The sequence below is a fragment of the Stegastes partitus genome, unplaced genomic scaffold, assembly GCF_000690725.1.
Source record: "Stegastes partitus isolate 25-593 unplaced genomic scaffold, Stegastes_partitus-1.0.2 Scaffold441, whole genome shotgun sequence".
In the NCBI taxonomy this organism is placed as follows: Eukaryota; Metazoa; Chordata; class Actinopteri; family Pomacentridae; genus Stegastes; species Stegastes partitus.
In genome coordinates this window covers 173,205-188,868 of record NW_007578172.1, presented here as the reverse complement: position 1 = coordinate 188,868, position 15,664 = coordinate 173,205, and the positions used below count along the sequence as shown (strand labels likewise).

At 39.8% G+C, this 15,664-nt stretch overlaps 1 protein-coding gene across 1 annotated transcript in view; it reads left to right on the top strand.

Annotated features, from left to right (window-relative positions):
- snrka (SNF related kinase a) overlaps positions 1-15,664 on the top strand; it is a 66,484-nt gene that overhangs the window by 26,298 nt on the left and 24,522 nt on the right. Inside the window, exon 3 of the mRNA XM_008286198.1 lies at positions 9,039-9,180. Within this exon, the coding sequence (XP_008284420.1) occupies positions 9,039-9,180 (142 nt within the window). The remainder of the gene's footprint in view (positions 1-9,038; positions 9,181-15,664) is intronic.

Here is a 15,664-nt window from a genome sequence, read left to right as displayed (position 1 = left end):
CATACAGTTTTTAAGAAAGGATGTCAATAATTGTTTTTGTCATTTTTTAAAATTAGTTCTGAATTAAGAAAATGTTATGTGGGTTACAAAACTATGTCCTTGCCACTTTAAATTTAGCTTGGTTACCAATTTTTTTTCGTGGGTTTCCACTCCACATATCCAAGTTGGTCTTCACAAGGCTGATTTTTTTCAGCCTGGCATTTAGCTGTGCATGTGTTTTAACCAACACAGTGCTGGGAGCTGTGTGGCAGTTTCTGATGCTTTTTCCTTTTTATACTGACTATTTTTGCCAACACTGCTTGTGTTGCTCTTTGCGTGGGAATACACAGTTCTGAGCTGGGGATGTGTTCATACACAGTGAAGATCTAGAAAATCAATAAATTACATCACTTCCTTAATGGTACCAAACTATGCTTTCAACTTTAAACAAAATGAATAAATGATGGCACTACCTCATTATAAAACAGAGTTTTCTCTGGGATTCCAGAGGGTCAGGGAGCCGGGGGTTGGTAGATGGTGGGGGCTACTTTTAAAACGTTTTTAAAGCTTTTTCCTCTGGTTTTGACCTGTATCCTTAACATATTTGTGAAAGGAAGCTGGGGAAACCCATTGTACTTCTTCCCAAGTCGTTGCCAACGGTTGCTCGCTGAGTGTAAGCATTTCTGTGGAAGGCAAAACCCTGTAAACTCACTGTACGGCAGTCTTTTGAGACTTTCTAGCTATATTTGGCCTTTGTAATTTATTCTGTTGTGCCAAGTTGTTTATTATTCGTCATTAGTTGCTAATTGATTTTAAGAATGTAACCAGTTGCAAATGTATTAATTCGCAAAAATGTTTTATGTACCACTTCTCCAGCGCTCACATACAGTATATTAACTTGTATACCACAAGTCGGCAGTTCAGACAGACTGCCTGTGCAACAAAGGAATAAGCTGTCAATGAGAAACGATGAGTCAAAGTGGCGAGGAGAAAAAGTTGTCCAGGGTGGAAGCATTAAATATAAAAAGTTTATTGTAAATAACGTGATGCTGGTTTCAGAAACGGGTCCATTACAACGTCAGTGTTGTACCACCTGAAAAGCCCCATCAGATGGTTGCAGTGTGTTCGTGTTAGCAAAAAGAAGCTCAAAGTAATGTTAGTATAGAGCTTAGAATTTGGATGCTTCATTTTATGGTGGAAAGGGTGTGATGGCTATGAATGTTGTAGACAATAAAGGATTTGAGTGACAGAACTACATTATACTAAGCTATTGCATCCCCTCAGGAGGTACAAGTACTAGTCGTACTGAAAGGCGATACAACAAAAAGAAAGACAAAGTGGCAATAACGACTGTTGGATTGCATTGACTGCAGAGTTACAACACAGTTACAGTCCGCTACATCAGTGAAGACTGGCATTTGAAATCACCGGTCCTCTTCGCCAAGGCCATATTTTTCGGACACATTAGCAGATAACCTGACTGAAAAGTTGAATGAGGCTGTGCAGGCTTGTGGGCTAGCTGTTTAAATCTGTATCCATGAAAACGCAAAGAATACCACGACAGCAAACTGTCCTACTTGTGCAAAATTGCATTTAGCTCCATGCTTTGGGCACACTTTACATTTGGCCATTAATGATGGGTTTTCCAGCTATGTGCACCAGTTCATTGCTGCAGCTGGGAAGCTGGAGTGGCACTTCAGTCATAACACCGTTGCTACCATAGCACTGGAAAGTAAGAGCAGCAAATAAAACTACCAGCTTACTGCCTGATACAGTCCTGCATAGCAAGATGGAACTTGGACTGCAAGATGTTTAAAACACAGTTGGGGCAGCGTTGGGTTTTAATCACTGTGCTGTCTGATCTCACAGTGACAAAACTCCAAGATGCCAAATATTTGGAACAGAAAATGAATACTGGCAACTCATGGAGAATATAGCCCCAGTCTTGGGAGCACTCAGGTGTGCCACTGCTATTCTGTCTGCTGAGAAAAGGTGAGAGTAGCCAGCTTGTAGAGGTTGAATCCAAAGTCTGGGCCTTGCAGGATAAACAGATGAGGGTAATTACTGCCATAATTGCATTGTCTTTGCATTGCACTACATTTACCCAAGTAATTGTGTCCACAAGTTCAGTCCCCTGACTTTATGTCATGGCAAGTGCTGATTGTTAGACCCTCACTACAAACAACTTATATTTCTTACTCCAGAAATGAGACTGGCATTAATTAAATACCTGCATGCACGGTCATATTTTGCTATGCTATTAGAACACCTTTGCCAAACAATTTAACTTCTTATTCTAGAACTCACAGTTGTAGAATGTGAAGTACTGCTGCAATAATTTGCTCCTCTTGACTCCGATGGAGGAAGCCAGGAATTAGTACAGTGCTCCAAGGTAAAGGACCAAAAAGGATGTATTTGACGATGTAGTCTTACTCCATAGTGTTCTCTGCAACACGACCCCCTGATTCAGTAAGTCACTGGTCTCATTGAAATGAATGAAGAAGACTTTTTTTTTTTTCTTTGAACAGGGCTGTCAATGGTAAATAGTCCTGCTTTTGTGTCACACAAACTTTTCTCTGCTGCTGTAGCAGTTATCAGTGATTGTGACAGATGACGGCCTGAATGCTGACAGGAGGCAGAGAGACCACCCAGAGAGCTGAATTGTAATAAAGTCCAAAGCACACAAGAGCACGCTGAATTTCTCTGCTGTGACCCAGATCCTTTTTAGGTATTGATTTCTTTTTTGTTGCCCCGGCTGGAGTTTGCTGCAGCCTGTCTTCCAAGCATCTTGTGCCCAGTAATATAAAAAAAGACATAAAGTAGGCTGTTGAGAGAGGGAAAATAGAAGTGTACTCCTCCTGCTAGGGTAAGTTTTTTATTTTTTTTCACTTGATGACATCTTTATTCCTACTTGGTGAAATGTCCAAGCTCAAGTTGGAGCACCAGAAACATTTAAAGGTAGAAAAATATAAATACATTTTTAGCAGCTTGGCAGCAAGGGTTCATATCTACCTAAGAGCTAGTTCTACAGGCAAATGTTGAGTTTTCAGGCATGTTTCTTGGTGAAACACTCTTTGAGACCAGTACCCATCTTGTGTTTCTTACCACACCAACCAATTTGCTGAAATCGGTCTCATAGCACTTTGACTAAAAAGTACCATCCACTGCTCAGGTGTCAGGCCAAGGTGGCCACATCTGCATACTATGGGGGAAGAAGAACTGTTAGTGGTAGAATCAGAATCAGAATCTGTTTTATTGTCATTATACAATGTATGATGAAATTGCACAGGACTTTGCTCCTTATATACAAATATCACTCTGTATGCATTTGTATACAGAGTGATATGTACAGAAAATATAACAATATAAATAGGTAGTGCGGACAGATAGGCTATTTACAGAAATATAAAAATATAAATAAGTAGTACAAAGTGACGTTAGTGCCACTTACTGTGCAGAATTGCAGGCGATGTATACAACTGGTGACAATTTTTCGAACACTGACTGAATCCACACCATGGTCAGGTTTGCTTTAAAGGACAATGATGAGATGGTGTGACCAGCACACAGACGTTAAATGCAGCTTTACTCAAATGACACAGCGTCACACATGACAAGAGTAAGATGAGAATGGACATTGGCATCTTGTAAGACATACTTTTAGACAGCTCTAGATGGACGTGCCTGACAACGTCATGCTGTTTCCCAAAATATCCCCCAATTTTGCTAATTCCTCCAGGAACCTCATTAACTCTACGCATTGCAGATGAAGGGCACTATGCAGTGCAAGTGGTGGACACACTCGTTTACTGACTTGTGATTTCTGGTCTGTGACCCCACTCTCGTTCTGTCATTTTCATTTCCAATATAGTGCATACTTGGTTATTTCATGACATCCGTTCTGTTGTAGAGATGGCATGTGTTGGAAATAGAATGTATAGAATCTAATAAAATATGACATGCTGTGTTTACACTTTAGCTCTGTGTGGATGTACTTCCCATTTTATAATAATGGAAAGCCTGTTGAAAATTGGTGAAGTTGCCCTTTAAGATAGTGCCCAAAGCCTATGTTTAGCTGTCCAGCTGAAGCATCTACTGTTATTTACAAGAACTCAGGTGAGATTTCTACAAGCTGTAATATGTCCTAGCTGAGACACACCTAGCTACAACCTTCCTCAGTGAGAAAACAGAGACATAGCATGATTATGGGTGTGTCAGCATGTTGAGGAGACCTAATTGGTACACTGAACAGCAAGCTGATACGCTGAAGTCATGCCGAGGTAACCTTTCACAACATCCATGTTCTGTTAATATTTCAGCAGGTGAGGAGACATTAGTACAAGCTGAGGGAGAGCTGTTTTAGGTTACCAAAGTACTCCAGATGTGACACTGTTAAGCCCTGTGATGTATTTTACACCAACATAAATCTGCCTCACCATTTTAGCTAAAGACTTCATTGGTGCTTGATATGTAGAAGTACACATTGTTTTATCATCTCGCACTCTTGCAGCTTTTCAGTCCATTAACATGGCTAAAATGAAATGCTTGTTCTGTTCTCTAATAGCCATTACAAATTTGTACCATGTCAAACCATTGCAGGTACTTTGTGAATGGGGTTAGACACACAGTGACCGTGCTGATGCATTTTCATTTCAGGAATAAAAAAATCACTAGCAGCTTCTGCTGTCCTGTAACACCCCATTTGTTAAGCTTTAGCAGTGGCTCAGTGTTATTAATGCCTTTCACTTTTGCCTACTCTCATAACAAATGCCATCTGGAAGTCAGACAGAATAACAGGAATTATCCTCTAAACTGCTACATAGCCTGTGTTTTGCTCATGGGGGCTCTGCTGTCAGAGGGCAGCCTGTAACTGTGGACCACTGTCTGTTGCAGCTGCTGCTGTATGCTTGCTGTTTCCATTGTTTATATTTCCTCGCTACTTCACTACTGCTGAGTGAACATGGGTAAATTGGTATAAAACACGCCCGAGGGACACTCCTCTCCTATACTATACTGTGCTTAATGTAGCGGACCCTTGACCCTGGTTGCTGGGACAGACAAGAGCCTGGGATGGCTCTGCAAACATCGACTACAGCAGTAGTGTCAGTCAGCCATGTTAGGGGAACACAGGTGTGCCCTGAGTTAAATTTGATGGATGGTATTAAAATTCATACCGAACAAAGCTTTAACATTCAATTACGTGAGCTGTTTCTTCAAATATGAGCTCTTAAAAGCACTTAGTCCAGCTTATTTTGTTCCCTTTCTGTATGGCCACTCAATTAGTTTAATTATGCACAGCACGGCTTCGCCTAAGGGTAAGTTCTGCAATGCTGATACTATCCAAACTAAATTAGTTCTAAAGATGGAGCCCCTCATTTTAGAATGCATCACTGTTAGGCCAGGCTCACACTACAGGAGCGTTAGGATTTTTTTCTCAAGTCTGAAGCAAAACAGAGATTGCAGTGTTAAATGGAATCAAAACAAATGCACTTTTCACTGCAAAATATTCTCAAGGGTTCATTGTGCAGATTTTCACAAAACTACAGTGTCTTGGAAAGGACCATGGGTTTGTACAAGGAAGGAAATGTTAACTAGCATAGCATTTCAAATTGTGCTTCAATCCAAATAATGATGATGCAACAACAATCTTGTACTCACTTGATTTACACTTCTGGTGAATCTGCCATTTCCACTTCCACTTCAGGGTTCTCACCAGAAATCTGTGACAGCGTAGAGGGGCATGGGGGGTGTTGGCAACTTCTTCCCACCCACCCAGAATAAGACAGGACTGTTGGGTTCTTTCAGTGAGTTAGCATTTTGAATCAAAGTGCTCGTCTCACTGTGTGCAAGTGTTTCACCAAAACAATTCCCCCATCATCATTTTACAGGAGCACCATTGCTGTATCCTAGGCTTCACACTGCTCAGGATGGTTGTGATTGGTTTGAAGAAATACACACAAGACAGTGTGTTAATGAGCACTGACACAGCGCTGTAGAGAAAGGTGTGGCTATGCAAGACTGACAAACTTGTGTTTTTAGATCTTTGTGGCTATAAAACCCTCAAACATTGGACATGATACAGAGTTTACGAGGATGACACAGTTTCCCAGAGCCAGCACACAAGCTGCACACAGTTACAAGGTCTCTCCACTGTCTGTCTCTTCTTCTTGATAATTCAATTATGTTGTGAAGTTCACCATGGAGTTCAGTATGTTGTGGAATTAGCAAGTGCCAGATCTAACCTCTCTCTTGCTCTGGCTGCCCTCTTTCCCCCATCTCCTCTGCACTTCCTGTCCTGTGCAGGAGCATTAACTGTTGCTGTTTGGCTGAACTTGTGTTGTGTGGATCGGTCTGTACTCCTTTTGTTTGTTTCCCATTTACAGCACCGAGGCGGTCAAAGATAACAGACAGTTAGCAGACTGTGAGAGATATTCACTGAATTTGACATAAAGTGTATTGGACAAGAATCACTGACTCTACCTTTAAGCGTTAAGGGCATCTGAGCATTTGAGCTTAATTAGAAAGTTACTTAAAAATCCTCATCATGGTAATTACTTCAGAGCTGCCAATATTTCAGACTAGCTGCAGTGATGTTTTTTTTTTCCCTCAAGCCTGAGTTGGCTCCATTTCTCTGCTGAACAGGGAATCAGAGATGGAAATGTTACACATTAATTTAGAAATGTTTGTGTGTGATTATATGGGTATGGCTGAACTTATAGTTGCACTGTTTGTACTTGAATATGTGTTTAGTGAACTTGTTTAAATACCTGCCTGTGTTTGCAAGTGTGTAAGAGATGGAGAACACTGTATACTATATGAGGGGAATGTGTTTACTGTCCCAGCTCCACGCTAGAAGCTGTTTCTCACCCTCCTGCTGTTGATTCTGTTACCACTGCTGGAGCAAAAGATGTGGGTGTATGTGTGCATACATGTGTTTTTGGTTGCATAAAGTCTGTACTGCCCATTGCTTCTTCAGGCTGACAGTTTGCCTTCTTTGGGTGCAACTAGCAAGTGCAGATATGCACAGTTGAACAAGCACACACATACACATGCACAGATGAATTGACTTGACATTCATTATACACCCATACGTGCATGATTGTGTTGTACATGACAGCATGTTTTGGGTTTCAGTGAAGTGGACATTTTGTGCACACAAACGCGCTGACATAACCTTTGTGCAAAGACGGTGAACAGAAGTCTATATTTCACCTGTGAAGATGACAGGTTGCATTGAAGTGCTGTGGGAGAGCAGCAATGGGAGGGGAACAAGACAAGAAAGAACAGATTGATTTACTGTACCTCTTACACTTCCCTCCATCACTGTTGTTTACCAGATTGTCTAGAGTACATCCCACTTCCCTTAATTGTCTCCTTGTTTCCGTTCAATGGGATCTTTCCGATCATAGTCATCCTTTCCTAAGACATAAGAAGAGTGAGATGATGAGAAAAAAAAAAAACATGGAGACGCCTTCCCCACTCAAGCATCAATTTAAGTGATGTCAGTGAAAATATATCAGCTGTCATTGGACATAAACTTACATAAGCATCTTTCAGTGATCGACGAGTGCATAGTCGCCAATATACAAAGTAAAAATGCTATTTGAAAAACACTTCTACACAACAAATATGCAACAAATATACTTGTGTATCTTTTAAAAGTCCTGTTTGGACTTTTAAAAGATACACAAGTATATTCCATGTACTACAGTTTAACTTTATATCTCATCTTTTTCAGCAGGCTACTTCATTTATGTTTTAGCACCTTAAAATATGTTGAGGATGCATGAGGAGGCAGACCATTTCCATCAGCAGCAAGTTCTTTTATATGTATATACAGGTTTAGTTACTATAACTCGTGTCATGGAGACATTGTTCATATTTTGTAGCAATAGTGTACTAGTTGATATGTTTCAGGAGAAAAGGAAAGTACAGCTCTGAACACAGTTCATGTTGAGGCCCAGAATATTGTGATATTATTCCATTCTGGCTGAACAGACGTGTTAGTGATTAGGAATGGGTATTGTTCAGGTTTTAACCGTACTACTACTTTTACCAATACTGCTTATTGATCAGGTACTTTAACAATATTCTTATCATCACTTTTGATATTGTTTGTTTGTTTTTTTTGTTTTGTTTTGTTTTTTTAAGAGCAAAAAAAAATTAAGAAGAGAATAAAGATTACTTGATTTTCTCATACGTACTGTACAATAATTAAAATGTATATAGACACTAATGTTGTGTTCATGGGGTGATCAGAGCCCTGTGGACAGGGTCACAGGTTTTGCTCACAAAATATAATATTCTGCAATGTGTTTCATTAAACTGTCCAGCATTATATCTGAATTGAAAGTTCCACCTTGACTGAATTTATAACCACAGACAGTTAAGCAAACAGCTGGAGAATACTTACTTTTAATCAGTAGCCAATGTTCATTCATTTTGATTAACTCCGTGTTCGAGCTGCTAGAAAACATATCATACGTGGTTAGTGATGGACTATGAGCTCAGCAGTCAAATAGTCTGATGAACTTTTACTGAATGTTTCGACAGATTGAGAGTGTTTCTGCTCTAACACGCAAACGACTTGTTACTTTTATGGCAACAAACATTTTCTGCATCAACTGTAGTGTTAAGTTGATGAAGAGGTTTAATCACACTACTGAATGTTGGTCACCTGTGTTTGCTATAGAGCTGCTCTGCCCTGAACACACCTGATGTTCTGTCTGTTGGGTTCTGTAGCTCTGTTGAGGATTTGGAAAGCAAAAGTGCATCATAGACACATAAACATCAGACACGTCTTACAGTTATGAGATAAAATATGCAACACAACGATCTTCTTACTTTCTAAAGTACCATTAACAGAACCACTAACATCGAAGCCTATCGATCCTCCAGTATTTAAAAATTTCATCCCAGGGCTCCTTTTATACCGGGGCTCAGTACCCAGCCCAGTTAGTAATATTTGGAAATGATTGGATGATGCTTGCTATTATAACAAAAAAACAACTTGTGTTTGGATTAAAAAAAATGTTTTTCTGTGTTTTTCTCTCCCTCAGATATTTGGAGTCTTGGAGTGATCCTGTTCATGTTGGTATGCGGCCAGCCACCGTTCCAGGAAGCTAATGACAGTGAGACCCTCACTATGATCATGGACTGTAAATACACTGTACCGGCCCACGTCTCCAGCGCCTGCAAAGAGTGAGTGTTACATATACGGCATTCTTCTCCTTTCATTCAGTAGTTTTTTTGTAATGCTGTTGGAAATCAGGCTGATCGAATATTGAGGTTTTGGTCACACTTTCACAATAAGACATTATACAACCTAGTCTTGTGCTGTTTGGTTTCCAGAGTGTTCCTTCAGTGTAGGTTGCCAGGCCTGGATACTGTTCCCACATGTCCTGAAAAACTTAGAAACAGTTCCAGCCATGGAAAACACATGGGAAATGAATGAAACAGTGCAGTGCCCTGAGAATATTATGTTTCCCAGAAAAATACTTTTGACATTTTTTGCTGAGGGCAACAGAGAGAGATGAAGTTACAATGACAACGGTGAGAGTATACGGCTCAAATGTGAAAGCTGTGAGCTTCTGAATACAACTCAAGCCATGACAGGTTGGGGGAGACAGTGTATGGTTTGTAAATAAAACAAAAGTTTGAATAAAATCACTATTGAACCGTAGCCATGAACAGTCATATTGCTATGAAAAGTCTTGGACATCCACTTAAAGACCTAATGCTGTTTACAACCACTTTCATATTTGTGAAATGTTCATATGTAAAAAGTTAAAATGGTTAATTTGACTGTTTTTTCTTTATCCAGAAAAAATTACAATAGATATAAATCAAAGATCAGCTCTCCCTTTTCATCAGGTCAAGATTAGACAGTCTAGACCCAGTCCAATGTGATGTAGATGAGAAAAAGTTGTGAAATCACCGTTTTTGTGCTCCCATGAAATTACATTTTATGAATATAAATCTGCTTTAAAGTGTTAAGAGAGTCTATCAAGCCCAAAGTTAAATGTCAGGGTTTTTTAAAGTGGCATGGTTGTGGCAGATTCTTGCATATTTTAAAGGAGACTTCCACAAATAGTAGCCTGGTAGTAGGATGACATCTCCATCTAAAATACCATAGCTAAAAGATTAAAGATGTCCTAGAAATGTGCTGGAGAATTATTACTTGAAAAGAATTGAAACCTTGCTGGTTTCTTTCCTATTATTTTGACACTTTATCTGTCCCAATAAAAGTTGGATCCCAGTTTTGCCCTTCTGTCTATGTCTGGCTTGTAGTTCACACACTGTACATGTGGTTTGGAGAAGAGCCAGTCCCATTAAGCTGAAATGGTCTGCAGTCGGGGGTATTGACCTGTAACAAAACTGCTGTTAGCTTGCACCAGATCACAGACTGGCCATATTGTTCAGCGTGTGCCATACTGCCACCTCGTCTGTAGCTTGTTTTGTATCTTATATGTCATAACACAATCAACCAAGTCATTCACCTTCACCATAAGTCACATATTATCTTCTCAAAGTTTGTTTATAGGCACAAATGAGTCATAGCTAAAAACTGTCATGAGAAAAACTGAACAAAAAAACATGTAAATACTTCTCATACTTTTTGACTGGATGGAAACCTTGACTCACCATGTGGCAGTCAGTGTTTGGTGTTCCAGACTGACAAACAAGCAGCCTGCTGTTCCATTTGATTTAGTACTGCATCTAATTTTAGGACTTTACAGTAATTATGTTACCATTAGTGACCTTCTCTCATTAATTGTTTAACTATGTTACTAACTCACTTCACAAAATATTAGAAGAGTGAAATGACTGAGTTCATTCACAGCACGAAAACACAGCATGTCGAGCCACAGAAAAACATCCTGTATTCATACTGGCATAGCATACTACCGCTTGGCTAAACCAGCGGAGTAAAAACATGCATGATTTACTGTCATCATTGTATTTTTATTTGACAAAAAACATAAATCACAAGATAAAAAATATCATAAACAAGATAAGAATACACACCCATGCAATCAGAGTAGAAAATAAACTCCAACATACTCTCTTTTTAGCATAAGCATGTGTACTGTTTTGCTGTAACTGCCTGACTCTCTGGAACTCATGTACATTATATTCCCTGCTCTGTAGCTAGATCTACCATTGTGAAGCTTAGTTTAATTTTGTGATTGGCAATAATTATATGGTATCATAATGCATTGTCAGCAACCACATGTGCACTTCACATTGATGTAACTTGGAATATTGTATTACAAGTCCTTATAACTAAGGGCAGCAGCCTTTGTCATGTCATGCAAGAATATTTGGAATTGCTAAAAACACACGATAAAAGACAAACATTTAAAGTTTGCTTACAACCATTGTAAAACTCCAGTGTTTCTGATGTGCAGTGTAAAATGGAAGGCCCTGGAACACAGCAGTAGCCTCACTGATTTATTCCAGGCCCTGCAGACCAATTTGCTCCAGTAGCTGGCAGAGATTAAAACCCTTAAAGCAGTCTGAGCAGCCCAGCTGCTGAGCAGTACAGTCCAACTGCACACACAACAACACATGTTCCACCCTCATAATAAGTTAGACAGTTAGGCAAATAAATTAGCAGTTGCATAATTAACCATGCATGTTTGTAGCTCACGCTCTTAGTTTTGTACTAATTAATTCTCTCAAGATACGCTGGAGTGATTTTTGAAGCAGTATAGCTGGACAGTCTTTTTAGCAACTGAGGCCAGAATTTTTATATGTTTCTTTTAACTTGATCTAATTTCTTGTTCTTATTGATCTTTTTTTTCCAGGGTAATGAGGCACCAGACCCTTTTTTTCTTCACTGTTGACTGCGTTGAAATGATCATTTTCTCAGTATTTTCTGCGTATCACCGCTCAAAAGAATAATATCTGCACTGATTATAAAAGGCAGTTACGCACATCCTGTTCTTTAAAGTAGATCAGCTCTGATAAACTGTAAAATTACACCGTTTCAAAAAATACAAAGCCATTCTAAGTCCAATTTGATGACCATGTATTTTTGAATTGACGCAATAGGTAATGAATGGGTTTCATGGGTGATGGCATCAGAGCCCATGTGTTCAACATGTTGTGAAGGCCAATTCTGTATTTCCACACTCTCAGAGCACATCAGAGTATTTTTAGACACAGGAAATAAACGCTTATCTCCTCTGAGTCGAAGGAGAGATCTGACTAGATTGAAGTGCTAAGCTGAAGCAGCTGTGAGCAATCTGATGGGCTTTGACTTCAGAGTAGAAGAGCTATTTGTCGCATGCTGAGTCTCAGGCTTATATTTTTACCATGTCACTCACTGAATTATCTATCCATGTCACAAATGTGGATTTGGAAACAGACTTGTTGCTCCAGTGCTTCACCTTACTGCAGTCTAGTTTTGTGTTGCTCCAAACAATTCTCTTACTTGCCAGACAGTTACGCAAAACCTTGGCCTTATCAATCATTTAGAAATAGGGTTGGGACAAAATATTGGAACATTAATACATATTACTTCCTTTTGCAAATAATTTTCAATACACTTGTGTCAATTATCGATATAGTCACTCTAAACTAATTTCTATGTCCAGTTGGACAGAGTCATTACTTCATAACTAGTAGGGTGACACTTTTCACATTAATGACTGTAAAGTGGACAGAAGTTAACTAACCTGCAGTGGAGAAGAAGAAATTCACAGGAGGAAAATCACAGACATCAGGGGAGAGCAATCAATTCACTCCCACTTCTTGGGACCAACCAATCTTCAACAATCTAAGCCAATCCTGACCAAATACATTGACCCAACAAATGTTCTTTAATTTCAAAAATATGCGAATGTTCATCTAATGTTGAATGACACGAGGCTGTTTGAATTTTTCTTTTAGTCGTGCACCTGAAGAGGTTAAATACTACCACTAAATGACTTGCAGTCCTCAAATGTCCTGAGGATGTATTTTTAAAAGGGATGTGATAGACACACATCATATATTCAGTTTTTAGGTACAACTAAGAGCATTAAGCAATCAACAGACAGGTTTTAGTCAATAACCACTGAAGGCCCCTTCTTTTCCAGGTTGAAGTGTCAGTACCAATTTACTTTGGTTTAGCAAGACAGTAAAAGCAACTAGCAGCAAGTTTCTGGTTAGGGAAGAGAATGTTCGGTCATTGTGAAGTTAAATGCTGTTTGCTGTGTAGTTTGCAGTATCGGAATTCCACCAAAAAAAATGTTCTTCAGCGTAGGGCAGTTGGCATGAGTGAAAATAGATTGCATTGTTTAAATGCTTACTCTGGTCAGCCTCAACATGAAAGCCACCGACGAGTGACATTGATCATGTCGTTACAATGCAGTGTTCTTCTGGTAAGCCTTGGGTCCTTGGCTTTGATGTTGCTGTCACTTTGACACGTGCCACCCACCTGGACATTGTTGCAAATCAGCACCACACACATGGCAACAGCAGTGGCCTTCCCCAGAAGGATAGTTCACCCTGCTACACCACAAAAACTGCTCCAAAACATCTTTGGGAACATGACAAACAGCTCAAGGTGTTAATTCAGCTTCTAAACTCCCCAGATCCCAATTTAATCAAGAATTTGCAAGATGCGCTGAAATGACCCACAGGACCCAAAGGTTCTGCCGCCGATGTCCCGATGCCAGACAACACAAGACAACTTCAGAGGTCTCCTGTCTATGCCCTGATGAGGCAGAGCTGTATTTGGCTGCACAATGGGACTTGCGCACTATTAGGCAGGCGGTTTTAATGTTGTGGCAGATCAGTACACATCATGTTTAATTAGGAGAAGGCCTAGTTTAAACACTGTGGCCACTGGAGAAACACACATTGGTTCTACAACATCTGCTCTTGGTGTAACTTGTGGCTAATTAGGAGAACAGACTGTGACTGCTGCCTTATGTGTAAAAGGCCAAGAAATGATGAAGCAGGTAAAAAGACGTACAGAGAGGAGAATGAGACTGTCTGTCAGACTAATGGTTAAATACTTTAGACAATAAGTAGGTCAGTTCCATTGACTGAATGCACTGTAACTTCTTTTTTACCATAGTGTTATAACTACTAATAGGGTCTCCTTGTAAACAACAAAAGAACAACAAAAGTTCAATTTACATTTAATGTCAATGAATGGTATCCACATGTCATAGTTCAATTTACATTTAATGTCAATGAATGGTATCCACATGTCATAGTTTTATGCACGTGTGCAATGCGCACATGAATGCATACCCCCATCTCTAGTTTGTATAGTAGCACATGCAAGTCTGATGTTTTGAATTGGCATTTACATACCGTAACTCACTATATGTTTTCTTGAGATGTGTAATTAAATGCACTTCTTTCCACATTAAACACTTGCAGGGCCAGGTTTTCTTAAAACTTTGAATCCTGCATTCTTTAAATCCATTTATCTGACAGTTGGGAGGACCTAGTGATATGTTATTTGCCTACATGTTCACCTCGTGCTCATGCACAGGCCAAATATAAAATTTGGCCTGTGCATGAGCCCCGTTGTGCGGCCAAAAGCCAGCTCGCTTTGACTCGTGTCAAAGTGACACCAACATTGAAGCCAAGGACCCAAGACTTACCAGAGAACACTGTAATGACATGATCAACGACATTCACAGAAAAGGCATGTAGTATTCTATTTCTTTTTCAGTCCCAAAACTAGGTGTGCCATTGTAGACAGGCTCTGCCGCAAGGAACTAAACATCTCAAATTACATGAAAACAAACCATTTTGACAATTTCCTTTTATTTAATGTAGTTCTTTCAGTATAGCAGGAGGAGGTGATGGTGGTTCAAGCTGGTGGACTGCTGTTTCTGGGCAGGTTGCTGCAAGCTATTGAGTTAATTGGCTTGTATTTGACCTTTACTTATTTTATACAACACCCTTTGACAGATAAAGAAGAAAAGAGAGAGAAAAGAGTCGGAGGCCTTGAAAATAGGAGGAGAGAGGGACTGATTTCTGAAGTCTTGTCTGCTAGTAATAGGGATTGGTATGTTTGGTTCGGATTGGACTCAGTTTATCGTATTGGTGTAATTGAGGTCAGGGTTTACTGTGAGCCTTCACCTGGCTCGGTGTTTGAGGCTCTCATCCTCCAGATAACAATTCCCATAAGGTGCACTGTCCTGTTGTGGCCTGCTTTGTGTGCCACCTCACTGGATCAGCACAGCCTTTCATATTTCTCTGTTTTCTTTCTCCCACTTATCTCCTTGTGTGCGGGTATGTCTCTCTCTTTCTGCTCTTCATTCCCCGTTGACTTACCAAAATGCATTTACACGCTTCAATTAATTAATTATTCACCAGTTCACTTTTGCGATCCCACACCCTCTTCTTTCTGAGCTTTGTTTGTTTTTGCCATCCTTGACTTTAATTTCTGGGGATTAGCCTCAAAATAGTCCTTGTTTTCTATGCTTACCATCCACTTCTCCACTAACTGCAAAGGCCACCACCACCCTCAACAGCATATAGAAACAAACACACTTCAGTTCTTGTCTGTCTCACGGCGTGATGTCTATGGTGACTGTGTGGACTGCATCATTACACCAATGATAGTCAAAACAGAACAGTGTCTTTGGTTCCTGATGTTACTGTACAAACGACCATAGGACTCAGGCAGATGAAATGTCAGCATGGGGGTTTAGATAGTTCATTGCCTGCT